At 37.9% G+C, this 16483-nt stretch overlaps 1 protein-coding gene across 1 annotated transcript; it reads right to left on the bottom strand.

Moving 5' to 3' along the window:
• Positions 1 to 1528: 1528 nt before the first annotated feature.
• Positions 1529 to 15352, bottom strand: rab22a (RAB22A, member RAS oncogene family). Its single transcript, XM_031301836.2, has 7 exons — positions 15008 to 15352; positions 12317 to 12396; positions 11139 to 11220; positions 7363 to 7434; positions 6583 to 6689; positions 6000 to 6109; positions 1529 to 4878 (listed from the first exon to the last, which is right to left on the bottom strand). The coding sequence occupies exons 1-7, from the start codon at positions 15041 to 15043 to the stop codon at positions 4781 to 4783; spliced, it is 585 nt and encodes a 194-aa protein (XP_031157696.1). The 5' UTR covers positions 15044 to 15352; the 3' UTR covers positions 1529 to 4780.
• Between the last annotated feature and the right edge of the window lie 1131 nt (positions 15353 to 16483).

Here is a 16483-nt window from a genome sequence, read left to right as displayed (position 1 = left end):
ATCCATGAAAACGTTTTAAAAGATGCTATTACAATACCACATGTAATCTCATAATGGAAAGACAACTGTGGACAACTTGCATGCAGAAAGTCTTGACTCTTAGCTAATCGCTATCTGAGGACTAACAAAATTAAGTTTCTTTCAAACTTATTCCTACATTTACCCAGCTTAAAATATATAAAACAATTGATGCCATATTGATTAACATTTTGTATTATACTGGAAAAGGCAGCCTAGAAGATAATATCAAATTGAATTTTAAAACAACCAGAATCTTTAAATGTTATTAAATTGAATTTCATTCCTAATGCAAATTTACAGGTTAAAAGCCTGACTTTTTGGTTTTCACAAAGGAGGAAAAAAAATGGAATCAGTTTGTTTTTATATTCATCTCAAGGCCACGTAAAAATGTTCTGTATGTTTTTTGAATGGTAGAAAGACTTTGTTTTTGTTTGTGTATCTTAATAAAGGGTGAAAAATACTTGATGACATCATGGCTATTGGCCACAAAGTGGCTTTATCAATCCTCTCAACATGAAAAGTTTGAATTATAATAGCAAAACAAAACACAGGTGTAAGTTATAACATAAACAATGTCTTCATTACAATTAACATCAATGAACCAGTATGCACAATGCGAGCGCCCTGGCACACCTGAGCATCTAACTGCATATGCAGCCATTATTTTTGTTATTTAGGGGTCAAAATGATGGTAAAGCATAAAGTAAGACATTGTAGAAACACTCCCATGGATAGAAAGCAGCTCAATGGCAAAATCATACGATTGGAACTACACCAGTGTGTTGGTGTACCTTTAATTAATTTCATAAATCATTTTTTTTTTTTACCTGTTACGCTTGCATTAATTTTTTCTCCTCAATTATACAAGCACCCATATTATTCCCACACGCCCATGTAATGATTAATTATAAAATTGATTCCTGTAGAGCCCTTAATTATTACAGGTGTAATAGTTTACAGCCATATTTTTTTATCATATTTTTTGCATTTCCCATTCGTTTTCAAATATGCTTTATAAAGAAAGTGGGGTTGAGTAGGGGATTGGGAGGTTGTCAAATAAGTGTTCTGCCCTTTCAGCACTATTCAAAGATCAGTGAAAAACCCTCTGCCAGTCAAACACGCATCTCAAATGTCATATTTATATATATAGCCAGGTGGCTGTCTGCCAACTGAACAACACAACCAATCACTAACAACACTGTCACAGTATCCCCAAGGAACAAGTTAATGCAGACTCTTGGGCCTAACATAAGGACGTGAGAAACTTAGGACTCTCTCTCTCTCTCTCTCTCTCTCTCTCTCTCTCTCTCTCTCTCTCTCTCTCTCTCTCTCTCTCTCTCTCTCTCTCTCTCTCTCTCTCTCTCTCTCTCTCTCTCTCTCTCTCTCTCTCTCTCTCTCTCTCTCTCTCTCTCTCTCTCTCTCTCTCTCTCTCTCTCTCTCTCTCTCTCTCTCTCTCTCTCTCTCTCTCTCTCTCTCTCTCTCTCTCTCTCTCTCTCACACACACACACTTTTGTCAATCTTTTATTAGTAAACAAATTGACCATTCCCTTTTTACACATTTGGAAATACACTGCAAACAAGTGTTTTCAGGCATTTGTTACAATCAATATGAAACATAGTAAAAAGCTAAATATGGTAACTACAATGCTGATGGAATTACTGCAAACCGTGCACAAGTCTATTGTGGTCACACAACTGGCTTAGAATAGAATATAGTCATTGATTTATGTGCAATTGGATGGTATGTATCTACACTAAAAATATACATAATATAGATTCAACACATTCCCAGGGCCAGCCCAAGACTATTGGTATTTTTCAAAGCAAAAACTGGCACACCATTTCTATTAATGCCTCCTGTTTCCAAATAAGGGGAAAAACATGTCATTATTAAACTTCAAATATTTTTAAGCATTAAAGTGATTAGCAATTTAAATCATTATCATACATTGACAATAAAATAAGAAAGGTTAATTAAGCTTGGTTTAGTAAAATGGTGTTGACATTATTTGGCACCAGGTTTTTTCGTAGCAATAACTGAGCAAACAGTCCAAACCTAAAATAACATTGAGGGATGTTAAGAAGTCTGATACCTTTACAAGAATGTTTCATCAAGTGATATCACACAGATATGAACAGACTGCAGACAGATTGATAGTTAGTAATAAGGGCCAATTAATTAATACAAATAGTCAAAGTGCAGCTTTCAAAGTACCAGAGTGATTCTCTTTAAGTTTAAGCTTTGACCTAAAATGCCACTCTGGTTTTCAAGAGATTTGGTCGGACCCATCATACTGCTCATTTGATCAACAATGTCTGAGCAAAACTGTCATCAAATAAAGCATAAAATGAGGTCAATATAAACTTCATCATGTTTGAGACTGCTGGAATGAGATCACATTTTTTGCACGAGTGTGTGCTCTGCTGTGTGAACATTATGACTCTGTATCCATTTTCTTGGATTATGTCACATTTTACCTTTGTCATAATAACAACTATTGCACTCCATAGGAAAATCCTGAAAATAGGCAGCACTGCTTTGCACACAACCCATCAATAACAGCTATTTAAGATGCTTAAAAAGGCAAATAAAGTGGCTTGCACTGACAGAAGAGCACACACTCCAGATTTATAAATGTGGAAATGCAGTCTGATTAAGCCCACATCTGTATTTTTTTGGCAACTTTGAAAAGAGGTTTTGGGGTTAAAAGGGCTCAAGAGATACAGACAAGCATGGAATTACAAAGAATTAATAAGTATGTGGGGGCTCATGAGTCAACTGACCTCAATTAGGCCAATATAAGAGATAAATGAAACTACTGTAACATAGCATCACAGAGTGAATGTAGTAGGGGATGACAGAGCTCTGTGAAAGCTGCTGTATAGTGTACCACATTTGTTTAAAACAAAATAAAAGCTGGACATACAACAAGGAATGAGGCAAAAGAAGTTTGAAGGAAGAAAAATCAGAAGGCAGACCTTGGAACAAAGCACGCACAGTAATTCAGAGCAGAATGGAGACTAAGGTTCATTAAGGGGTCAGCATGTCGACACAGCGCCACGTCTGATTCTGCATTTATAACCTTCTGCTGAGGGCAGATTTAAGCTCCAAAATCGGAGTTTCCTCTTAACGAGGTCTAGTTTCCAGATCTCAGTGTTTTCATTGCAGGCCACGTAGTAAAACATTGCATGTGTGAGCCACTGCTGATTATGTGCAAAAAAAGAAAAGATGAAAAATGTTTATGGGACAATTACAGAATCTGGCAAGACCTCACAACAATCAGTAAAACTGTTGTGAAGTAGCAGCAAAGGGTTGAGGACAGGAAGGCTCGTCAGTGAAAATAAGATTAGAGAAAAATAAAGCTAAAGTAATATTGTGAAACCACTACAGGAAACTTCATACACAAGATTCAGTTAATACTTTTTCAGTAATTACAAGTGAAAGTGTGGAGCACATGTGAGCAGCTGGAACTGTTATCATATAATAATAAACTTGAAGCCTTGATTAAATTCCTATCATTGGGAGATGTGGAGTGCACAGTCGTTCTCATCACGGAGACAATATTTTACAACAATTTGTTATCATTCTCAGTGGTGTAAGTGACGATCAAAATATCCTTAGAAGCCAAAGATACAATTAAAGGAATAGTTTGTTTTGGGGAATACACCTATTCACTTTCTGGCAGAGAGTTAGATAAGAAGAGCAATACCATTCTCATATATGTCTATTAAATATAAGACAATGGCCAGCAGCTGGTTAGCTTAGCTTAGCATAAAACCTTGAAATGGGTAAAAACCTGGCTCTGTCAGATATCACGTGTTAATTAGTGAGCTTGAGAGCTGCTGGTAGGCAGATTTTGTTACCTTTGGACAGAGCCAGGCTAAATGTTTCCCCATGTTTCCAGTCTTTATGCTAAGCTGTGCTAACTGGCTTCTGCTTAATATTTACCATACAGACATGAGAATGGTATCGATATTCTCATTTCACCCTAGGCAAGAACACAAATAAAGCATATTTCCCAAAAATTTCAAACTATTCCTTTAATGTAAAGGAAGTAGGCTCCCACACACTTTTCATTTCTGCATTTTCTACCGTGTGATCGCAATTTACATCAAAACACCGACTTGGTATTTTTGCCTTGAATATTTTTTGATGAAAACAGCAATCACACAATAAAACTTAAATGTAGTGTGCACAATCCGTCTTGCTTGACTTTGATAACCAACATCTCCATCTCTCCTTTGAGAAAGCAAACATTGGGATTAATGATTGGTACAAACACTGATGACTAACATAACCTCTTTCATCAAACTCTTATGATAAATAAGTGTTTCCGCACGTTAACTGTATAGATGGATCCTTCACAAAGTTTAACATGTTTGGGGAGAGATTTCCCAAAAGGCAAAAACTTCAGTGCTATTGTAATAATTTGGTGAAATTTAACCGTTTTCAGTCCATGTTTTGGTTGAAAGACATGTAACATAAGTACAAATGATTTCTAAATTCATGAATATATATGGGGGTCTTTCACTTACACATCAATGTTTTAATGCAGGCATTTGTCAAGGCTCAGTAAGTATTTCTCATGCCAACAATTTTCATGACATCCCCGTCATCAGAGTGGCATTGCTGCACCCCGGTATCAGAGAAGGCAGTGTGTTTGAGGGTGTGTGGTGGCTGTAAGCTGAAGCAGGCCGGGCACACACAGGGTAAGCAAAGGTCAGGTCACAGGTCATATGGGCACAGTCACCGGCATCATCAGCAGCACGTCCTGCGAGACTCTGACGCCTGACGTCCGAGTTTGAAAGCTTTTCCTGAAGTTCCACCTGCTGCGTCGACAACGGGAATGCGCTTACCTTTGAAGAGACACACATCACACATGTACAGAGGTTCCCAGTATTCAGCTGCCCTTTTCAAACTCTCCATTACCACACACACACACACACACACACACACACACACACACACACACACACACACACTTTCCAACTGTGAAATACTTTGATTTTTCATATCTATTTTGTATATACACACATGTTTCAATGTAGCACAACATACCAATTAACTGACTGTAGCTGTGCCCTAGTTTTCTACAGCTCACTCATTCTAAACAAGTTGAGTATTTAATGTGTTCACACTGGAAAAATGGCAAAGGTGGGCTCAAAAAAGTCAGTATGCATCAAGGTGCGTTGTTGATAAATAAATAAAATGGAGGCACTACTCACATATGAGAAAACTTGAAATACATTTTGAATGGTGGTGAGACAGCTACAGAAAGATAAAAGATAAGTAATCAGTAATAAATATTTGAAAATCATTTAGCTTTCTCTTTGTGAACTTAAAATTTACACTGGCATTCCAATATCGCTTTTTTTTTTTTTTAATCACAGTTAAGTATGTTAACTTCTTGCATACTACGAACAAAACCAGTGCACTATGAAGATTAGACTACTAATATTTAGATATAGTAGAATATAGTACAAACTGGATACAATTAGTATGGAATAGGGAAACAAGCAGTGTCCAGTGTTTAGTACGCCTTTTTGCCTTTGTATGCTTAATTCTCTTCCTGTATGAACACACAACATACTCAAAACCTGCTTAGAATTAATATGTAGTATGGAATTGGGACACAGCTAGTGAGTATGTGTCTTTAATGCTTATCGGTTGCCTCTCAAAACGGAATCAACTGCTCCCACAACCCCTCGTCTCTGTAAATATGTGTTTCTGCTTTGGTATCTTATTCTGAACTAGTTCATCACTGTCGAAAGTCTGATCCAAACACAGAAAAGAATGACTACACTTCTGAAATGTTTAGAAACTAATAGGCAATACTGTTCAAAACATAGTTTACCTGCTCGAAAACGCAAAAGGAGACAAGATAATTATCTTAATGCTGTACAATGCTTGATTTGTCACAGTTAGATGAGAACCTAGGGATGTACAACAGCACCAAGTACTCAAGAAACACACTCACTTATCTCTATAAACACCTCGTTGATGTTAATGGCATTCTTGGCACTGGTTTCTACAAAGATGGCATGGATGGAGTCAGCGTAGTCCTTGGCATCCTTCTCTGGCACTTCCCTGTAAATACAAGAGATATTTTGAAATTATTATGATGCAATATGCGCACAGATAGTCCAATTTCATGCGTTACCTGATAACAATGAAAATGTACTTCAACAGCTATTATGTGGAAGATTCCCAATTTCATGGATGATATGTGTCGAATATTTTTCGTCGGATTTTTACATTTTTCCCAAAATATTTAAATATGAACGATTATTTAGTCCACTATACATAACCACAACTTTCTTCTGATCAGTCTGATCACTTTATATTCCACAAAAGTCCACTTACACAGAATAACAATCAATATTCCTCCTTGCAATGATATTTTTAAGCCAAACATCAGATGTTATTCCTAAAAGTCATATTATATCCTTACAAGAATTCCCATCACTCTCAAGCTGTAAATGAGGAGGCATCATCATACTGCACACTAGCATTAGCAGTTCATCAGTTTACACACAGCATTGTCTGTAATTCAGGTTTACCTGGCGTCTGTCAGGTCACATTTGTTGCCAGCGATGGCGACCACTATATTAGGAGGACCATGCTGGCGCAGCTCCTTCACCCAGTTCTTCAGTGTTTGGAAGGATTCCTGATGATACACAACATGTTATACTATATGCTTATTTGCTTTGTGACCAAGAGTTAGTTAAGAAGATAGATACCACTTTTGTTTTCATGGTAAACACAAAGCTGGAGCCAGCAGCCGGTTAGCTTAGCTTAGCATAACGAGACGGGAAAAAAGCTAGCCTGGCTCTGACCAAAGGTAACTATAAAGCTCACAAATGAACACATATTTTGTTTGTTTAAAAAAAGTATAACAGGGGGTTAGTAACTCTCTAATGGTTGCCTGCCAGCTGCTCCCGGGCAAGAAACAGTCTGGCATATAATTGTTTGTGTGTAATTGTGTAGAATTGTTGTTTTTACACTTCCTTTTTTATATGGATTAAACAAACAAGATATAAGGTGATGTTTAGTGAGCTTTAAAGGTGCAGGTAGGCAGATTTTGTTACCTTTGGACAAAGCAGGGCTAGCTGTTTCCCCCCGTTACCCTGTGTCTTAATGCAAAACTAAGCTAACAACTGCTGGATGCAGCTTCATATTTACCATACAAATATTAGATCGGTATCGATCTTCTCATCTAACTCAAGAAGAAAGTGAATAAGTATGAATTGAAAATTAAGGAAAGACTAGCAACAAAACATTGAAACTATACAGTAAGTAGTTAGTGGATTAAGTGGTTGAGAAGAAAAAGTAAATAATACCTCTTTCGTAATATCATAAACAATGATGGCCGCCGCTGACCCTCTGTAGTACATTGGTGCCAGAGCACGAAACTATGAGAAGACAGAGAAAGTAAGCAATGAGTAATGTTGGACAGGGAGGAGGATGGCTTGTCTAAAGCCTCTGAATGACCTTCATTTCTGCCCATACTAGATTGTATAATCTGCTTGGAAACCATGTAAACATGATGATCAGAGTATAACCAAGAATGTATCTTTATCTTATTCAGAGACAATCAATCCCGACTCTTCTTTGAAGACATCTTAATTTCCTTCCAACTTTTCATTTTTGTATATTAAAAGGGTACTCAAAATATCATTGCAGGATTGTACTTTTATATGTTTTTACACCATGTAGATCAAGAAACCGTGTCTAGGCTTTTCATAAACTATGGCTAAGCTGTTACACAGGCACACGTTGATTACATCACTGTGAGTTTCATTAGATTAAATAATATTGACTGTAAGAAACTCAAAACAAAGTATACAAATTAGCAAAAAAGATACCAAGTACCATTTTACTAAACCAGAGTGTTCTGAGCCTAAGCCAAGTGGCTTTATTTAAAATGGAAGTATGGCAAGTCTTTCCACCAAGACCTCACACATGTGGTAGCCATCAAGAGAAAGATGAGCAGAATGTGTCAAAAGCTGTTAGGGTTTTGATATTTATGGAAGACTATACATTTGATCTTAACTCAATACATCACAAAGCCCTGCAAAACCAAAACAACATGTGCATTTCTGAATCCATAGCTGCCTGAGAGGCTGGGGGTTCTTCTTTTTGCCAGGTTTTGGTATTTTTCTGGTAAAATACTTTCCAATGCTCTTTGAAACCTGGCTTTAACAATTCCCTTCTGTCATAAAACCTATTCTTTATTTGTGTCTGTCTGTCTGTCTGTCAACCACTTCGATCCAGACTTAAATATCTCAACAACTACAGGATGGATTGTCAAGAAATGGTGTACATATATTCATTGTGCCCAGAAAATGACACTTACTGACTTTGGTGATCCCCTGACTTTTCCTCTAGCGTTACCATGAGGTCCATATTTCTTAATCTCTCCAATACTTGGTATAGCTACAAAGCTTTCCCATCAGCATCAGCTGTACTTTCTGTTTAGTGCTAATTAGCAAATGTTAGCATGCTAACACCCAAGTACAGCCTCACAGAGCCACTGGCATCATCATCTTTTCTGTCCATCTTTCAGTTCAAGCCATGGTCAACAGCAAATGGCTGCACCCACAAAGGCCATCGCAGCTCCGACCCAATCTTTACCTTGTCACATCCTTCCAAAACACACCGATAATCCCCAAATAACCAGATTACCATCAAATGTATAAAGAACACAGAAGCAAGTAGAAAACAGCAGCTGCGTAGAGCCCTGAAGCCGCTCCTGTCTGAAGGTACCTTAACACAAAGTGGAGTATAAATTCATTCACTGAAGAAATAAATGATTTTTCTGCAACAAATATGGGCTATTAGCTCTTGATCTCATTCTGTAATATGCAATGCCAGCAATGGCCTTTACAGGAGTTTCAAAATCTTTGTTGGCTAAACAAAACTATAATTAATAAAATTAAAAGAGCCCTCTCCAACTACTAACCTCTTTTTATGCCTTCTTGCAATATACACTAGACTGGGGCTTTTAACAGACTAATAAAACCATGTGTCATGTATTAACTAATGATATTTATTTTAAAAGAAACAACCCTCGTCTGAAAAAGACCTTCACTTGAAATGACCCTGCCTTCCCGCCAATTTCATTTTCCTTTACAATGCGATGGAATAAACTATCCATCTTGGAGTGACACTGTTACCTCAGGAAAGCACACATTCCACATAATTATAGTTGTTACTGGCCCCAAGTCCACCAACGGGAATCCAACTTGGGATATTTGGCAGGGGCATGGAGGAGAGTGCTGTCTGTTTCATTGGCTAGTGTTGGGCTGCACCACCACCAGTCATGTGTGGTCTATCTCTGCCTTAACCCAAAGAGTAATCACAGCGAGGCCAGACGTCTGGCCACACAGAAGCCCAAAAAACAGCCTCAGTGATGCCTGCTGAGTGCTGATTAATTGCTGAAACCACGAGCTGGGTGCATAATAAGAAACCCCCCCCTCCTCCCTATTCCAGTAGGATGCAAGGTTCCCTTCGCTTGTTTTCTGTGAGAAGGAACAGTCAGAGGGGGAGAACTCGATGGGCTGTTGACAGCTGGGCTTGAATGTACTCGTGAGGCCTCATCTGGTCTGGAGATATGGATTGTGGAAATCACAGAGCTTTCCTTTTTGCCCCGGTCTCTCCTTCCATGTGCATTGGCTGGCTTGTGTTCCCCTTTCTAACCTCAACAGACCTTGATAGGCCAAAGTGTCACAGAAGTTAGAAAACAAGCCACGAAAGGCTTCAAGATGCCACAGCAGCTTTGTATGAAAACACACACATACACATGCAAAACCTACCAAAGGAATGTTGCTATTTTTCACACACAGATGTGAACCCCTTGGGATGTCTAGAGGCAACGTGGGAGTGAAAAAGTGGATTTGTGGTAATTAAAAAGGTGGAGAAAATGGAAAAGAACACAAAAGAATCACAGAAAAATAGATTGTTGCCAAGAAATATTCCACTTTCCAGGAGAAAGCACAAAGGGGATAAAAGAAGGACACTGTGGATGTGGAGTTGCAGTGACTCTCAGATAAGACACAGTGGCAGCATAGCACAGACAGCTTGGGTTTCTTTCTTTCATCTTATCTTAAACGATGCTGCATTGATGTCCACTCAATGCCGTGAAGAAGCTGAGGCCCCCAGGGGGAAAAGGAGAATAAAAGACAGCATGTCTTATCTCACCTCTCTGGAGAGAACAGCAGCAGGGGCAGGGGTAAGACATTACAACAGCAGAGGATTGTGCATGAGAAAAAGAGAAGGACATACACAGAAAAAAGGGGAAGTGGTGTGGAGAGCTAATGCAGAGAAATGTGGGATGCAATGCGTGAGTCAAAAGAGAAAGCAGTTCCTTACGCTATAACTGTCTGGGGCTTGGTGTCGTTTGGACAGGCTTAAATGCTACAACTGTACTCAAACACCAAGATTTCCTGTTCTTTATATCACAAATCATCTGTGAGTGGTTTCAGTCCTAAACTTTGCGTGGGTGATGAAGCATTTTAAATATTGCTGCTGTACACACACAGTAGTGTAGATTACATCACAAGTGGCACCTGTACATGATAGTTGCTGAAAAAACAACCAGTTTCAGATGTGTATGCAAGATAATACAATAACATTCCTTTATTTGTGTCTCTAAATGTATGAATGCAATGAGGAAGAAGGAGCAAGAGGGAGAGGCAGGACAAAGAATAAAGGTGACAGAATGGACACATTGTGACAGACTTGCTGATGTTTCTGATAAACCAAACACGCCACTCCCTGATCTAAAGAATACAAATCCATTACACCACACGCATCATTTAAAAGGGTGCTCCTAAATCAAGAGCACTGAAAGAAGTAGGTTATTGGTTGAGGAAGGTAAATATTGCCCCCTATCAGAAGTAATGTATAACTGCAGTTTCTCCTAGACTGGTTCAGGGAGTGGTACATGCAGACATGTAGGCAGCTTTCTCACTTCCTTTAATTTTAAATTAGCCAAGTCAAATTTGTTTGGCTGTGCAAAGCTAAAACACATCATGTGTATCTTGCTCTTGGTTTACTATCCAGCAATCCATTTGAAAAAAATGCTGAGGCCAAAACCTCAGTGGATGTTACTGACCCGCTCTTGTCCTGCCGTGTCCCAGATCAGGAACTTGTGCAGCTCGTTTTGGTATTGCACTGTCTTGGTCATGAAGGATGCCCTGGTGAAAAGAAAAGGCTTCATGATTAATGTTCTATGTCACATTACAAAAAAATTAATTTGATTTAGCGGTTTTAGAAATTATACAGGTTTTATCCCAACTCCTTTTCAAGAGCCTGAGACAATGATAAAAAACACACATATCCATTTAGATAATCAGTTGGTTTATACCTTAAATTGTTTACCAGCTTTAGTGAACAATAACGTTGTAAAACATTCAATAGGACTTACTTACATTGTATGAAAAGGAGTTTGACCGATACTGTATTTTTGAGGATGATAACAATATCAGCATTTGGTATTGATTGATTGGCATTTCTGTACTGCAATTTCTTATCTGCCGACATATCCTGACACAGATATATCTGGGATAAGTTGAAATTGGTCAATAATATTGGCAATGAAGATATATATTGATAGGGCTGACAATGTCACAAGGTGACAAAGCCTTAAACTTAAATGTCTTAAACTGCTTACTTGAGTTGACCCACAGCCACAAAATCACAATGTATTTAATTTATAATGTCATGAAAGACAGAAAAGCAAATAACTTTTTGCATTTGTAAAGATGAAACCAGCAAATTTTGCAATATTTTTTTTTAATAATAAATAAATAATATTACTAATTATTGAAATTGGAATTAGGGCTGCCACTAATGATTGTTTTCATTCTGAATAAACTGCCAATTATTTTCTTAATTAATTAATGCATTGTTTGATCGATAGAATGTTAGAAAACAGTAAATAACTAATAAACAAATAAAATAGATGCCTATGACAGTTTCCCAAAGCCCAACGTGATGTATTCAAATTGCTTGTTTTGTCAGACTAACAGTCTAAACCCCAAACTCCCCATGTGTGACAAGCTGGAACCAAAAGAATTTTGGCATTTTTGCTTGAAAAGTGATTTAAACAATCATTGATTATCAAAATGTTGGCTGAATAATTTTTGAATCCTTTCAGCTCTAATTGGAATTGATTTATCTATAAATAGACAGAAATTAACTGATTGCATGAAAACGTCCTGTAACAACCCTACACAAACCAATGAGACACAGAATAAACACAACTAGCAGTGGGAAACAGCAGGAACTTACCCAATTGTTGGGTTGATGTTTGGGTCAAAGCTGTCCTCCACAAATCTCCAAACAATACTCGACTTTCCAACGCCAGTGTCCTGCGGAGACAAAATAAAGACGATGCTTACTAAACATGGTCAGAAACAATTACTAGAAGTATAATCTCTGTATAAAAAAACAGATTCTCTGGCAATATGCCCAAACATTATTGCTTTTTTTGTGGCATATTCTTCCTTCCTGCTCCTTGTAGGCCTGTAACTTTATGACAGTTAAACAGAACAGACCTAGTTACGCTTACATTGTTTTGTTTTTTTTATTCATCTTATTGGTGGGCGGCTGTGGCTCAGTGGTAGAACGGTTGTCTGCCAATTGGAAGGTTGGTTCGATCCCTGGCCCTGCAGTCCCGTGTCGAAGTGTCCCTGGCAAGACGCTGAACCCTGAGTTGACCCCAATCGGAGTGTAAATGTGTGTGAATGTTTATCAGATCAGCCACAGCGTGTGAATGGTTCCTGTACTATGTAAAAGCGCTTTGAGTTGTTGTTAAGACTAGAAAAGCGTTATTATAAAAACAGTCCATTTACATTTATTAGTTGAGGATGAACAGGACATTTGAGAATGTTACTTCAGGAATGATATCTTATGCTGTTGTTATATGCAGTACAGACATGGACCCCATTTCAGAAAGCAGGTTTAGTGAAAACTCTGAGTTTGTTAACCCTGAGATGAGGGAAACTCTGGGTTTTCTGTTTCAGAAAGAGAGGTAACTTCACCTCAGAGTCAGTTACTATGGTAGCTGAGCCTGTGAACCTAACCTGGTCAGGAGCAGGTTTTCTTCAAGAAACCTCGAGTTTCTCTCAGTCTCCTCCCTCTGACACCAGCCCAGCCTGCTGACATAGCACTCTTTCATTTCCTCATTCATTCAGTCTGTATCAGGCGCATTTTAGCGCAGTTTGTTATCGGCATGAATAAAAAAAATTGTGTTGGTTTATGTTAGGCAGATTATAAAACATTTTTTTCTAAAAAAATATTTCCTTTTGTCGACGATCCCGTTGATGAAGAAGCTGTATTACTTCCACAGTATTGCAGGTGAATGATGTAAACCCTTTGAAATAAAAGATTATGAATTATAATTCTGTTAATGATGGTGCTGCAGCCTCAGTTGGATTAGTAGGCGTAGGCCTACTTTTTCGCCCGCAGTATTGCACCTAAATGAAACAGATTATAGGTTCAATACCATTTCACCAGTAATATTAGGCTATACTTATGATTAAATATGATATACACTAAATTGGAATATATGCATTTACTGTAGCAGCAATTTTCTCCCATGCAAATTCTCTCTTTTGCAGCAGCCGCTGTGTTGTTTTTTTAACTTGCTGTATGTGCGCATGAGTATTTCCGCCGACCCGTTTGTTTGTGGTTGTTACCATGGTGAATCGTAGTATCATGGCTCCATTCATGCTGCCTTTTTATTCTGGTGATGCACGTGCGTGAACCTACTCTGAGTTGATTGAACAACTCATATCAGCTGTTCTGAAACCGAAAACTCGAGTTTCCCATCTCAGGGTAAATCAACTCAGACATCAGGGTTAGACTCAGAGTTTGTTAAAACTCCTTCCTGAAACGGGGCCATGGATGAATGCTGTTCCTCTGATTGATTTGTAAATAGACTGCAGCAAAAAACAGTAATGTTATTTAGGACACACAAGGGTTAGGGTTGTAACAAATTATTATTTTCATCATCTATTAAGCTATCTGTATTTCATTTGAATAATCAATAAAATATTTTCTGAAGTAGAAAATTAGAACTACGAGGTACAGTAAATAGTTTGTGCCTACAGCAATTAGAATGCAAAATGAAAAACTAAAACTGTCTTTGGTATTTTAACTGCATCATTGCACAATTATGCAACTCTGTGGCACTTTAATTTCTTGGATATTATTTTTATTGTAGGTTTCTTAAGGTTATACATTGCTTATTGCTTGTCAGAACTTCCTATTGTTTTATTCATTCAACCTTTATTGATCCTCAAGAGATCATTGAGGGGCGACTCTCATTTTCAATTTCATCGAGTCAATTATGTATGTACTTACTGTATTGTCCGTACTGACCATATTTTAAAGGGTTTTCTTTTTCTTTGAATCAACGTGTAAGACTATGTGAATTTCCCCTTGCGGATAATAAAGTTTACTTTGAGTTTTTGACGTTGATGTCAAAAAAAAATAAAAAATGCAAAGCACAAGTTTCCCAGAGTCCAAGATGACAACTTCAAATGTCTTCTTTTGCCTGACAAACAGCCCTCATATTTGAAAAGCTGGATGCAGAAAATGTTAGGCAATATTGTTGCGGATTATTTATCTACTGATCGACGAAACGATTTTTTCAGCTCGATTTTAATCTCATTAGACTAGTAGATGATGGAGAGGATGCTATTCCAGGGATGTATTAATGAGATTCTGGTGGACAAAAATTTAGAGTTATGTGTTAGCCTAGCTGCAGTTTGGAAATGCACAACTGTTGTACCTGTCAGCACAGTATACACAGTAAAGGTAATAAAATGCATTGTCACCCACTTGATTACAAGTATCAACACATTTAACTCATGTAAACAGACCTGTCAATCAATAGCCTGATGGAGCAGCAGTATGGATCATTTGAAGCCACAGGTACAGACAGACGTGTTCACTTAAAAATCGATGCTGACTTACCCCCAGGAGACAGACTTTTAACTCTCTGAGCGCCATATCGATCTCCTCTCACTCAAAATGAGTTCGTGTTGATGACCATTGGCAGTGGTTTCGTTTTATCTTGAATATTCTTTAGGTGTTGTATGTTTACAAACAACTTTACTTCATTGTGGTCGAAAGCTGCTAAATGCGCATCTCAGGTTAAGTTAAAACTCTCGCTATTAGCGTTAAAATGTCCAGTAGTACGTCGCTTTTGCCATATTGTGATTATTGTAAACAGCTAGCTACAGTAGCTACCAGTGAAGCTCGCGCAGTCTCCATCTTGAACTATAGGGTGCAGTCACGTGACAGTTTCGGCTTTTTTTTGTTTGGAGAAACACACAAAGCCCAACGCTGAAGTTAGCTTCCGAATCGGCAGTTAAGGGAACACTTAAGGGAAACTTAAAGATGAAGTTAGCTGAGATTGCTGAGCGACTGGTCCTCCGTTTTTTTTAACCTCTCTGTTGTGAAAGGGTGTTAGACATTTTAGGTTAAGTATTAAAGCTGTCTGAAATCCACTTTGGGATTTGTGAAAGCTTATTTGGAAAAATGCAATAACAGGAGATTTCACTGATTAATTTCACCTTTAGAACACCTTGGACCAGGGCCACGTTCAGCCCATTGAACACCTTGTTGTGTGCGCAAGCCCTCTGCCTTTTTATTAGAGTTTACTGACACATCTCTGCTGATTGGGTATCACCTGTGACACAGCCAATAAACGAGAGACACACACCCACCACACGAGAGAAAACATATCTCAAAGCAGTTTTTTTTTTATTATTGTAGGGGAAAGAGAATATCACAGATAGAATACAAATGTTGTCAATGAACAAGAAAGAATTACCTAAGCAAAAAACAACAAAAAACAAACCAAAAAGGGGGAACTACCTACTTAAAAATGCACAAGTCAAAAGCAAAAAGGCTAGAGAAACTAAAATTAACATTTAGAGCGGCACACAAGGGGAGATTAATCTATCAACAGTAGTTTACAAGATGTCACTACACATTTTTCCTGCAATTTTACTAGATTTGATCTTTTTCAGTGAGGAAAAAAACAATTTAAAAGCATTTATAAACCAAACAAAGGAAGGCTTAGAACATCTCCACTTACTGCAATGAATATGATATTTACCCATAACAACAATCATATTGACTAAATCTGATACTGATGAATCTATATATCCATATAAAAGAGGATATGTGGCAAGGTGAGAGTAGGGATATTATCAATTATCTCAAAGCAGTTGCACAGCATTTCACACTGTTCCGAGGAAACATGTCGTTCAATCAGGAAACCGTAGCAAAGCAGTGCACACCATTTTGAGATTGAAGGTGCCCCAGGTCTAGATCAAAATCCCACTTCCTAGACTTGCCAAATCAGGACTAAATTATCCCAAAGAGGCTAAATATTATTTAAAACACAGTTTCAGATTTGTGAGAGCTTTACTATTTGTGAAA

Source organism: Sander lucioperca, chromosome 6, assembly GCF_008315115.2.
Source record: "Sander lucioperca isolate FBNREF2018 chromosome 6, SLUC_FBN_1.2, whole genome shotgun sequence".
NCBI lineage: Eukaryota > Metazoa > Chordata > Actinopteri > Perciformes > Percidae > Sander > Sander lucioperca.
Note: the sequence above shows the minus strand (reverse complement) of the source record. Positions and strands in the feature narration are given on the sequence as shown.

Excerpts from the sequence above, each read along its gene's own strand:
- rab22a (XM_031301836.2), bottom strand. The coding sequence starts at position 15,043 with ATGGCGCTCAGAGAGTTAAAAGTCTGTCTCCTGGGG. Across the intron at positions 11,221-12,316 it reads AACATCAACCCAACAATTGG|GGCATCCTTCATGACCAAGA; the intron begins GTAAGTTCCTGC and ends TCTTTTCACCAG. Across the intron at positions 7,435-11,138 it reads ACACGGCAGGACAAGAGCGG|TTTCGTGCTCTGGCACCAAT; the intron begins GTCAGTAACATC and ends GTCTTCTCATAG.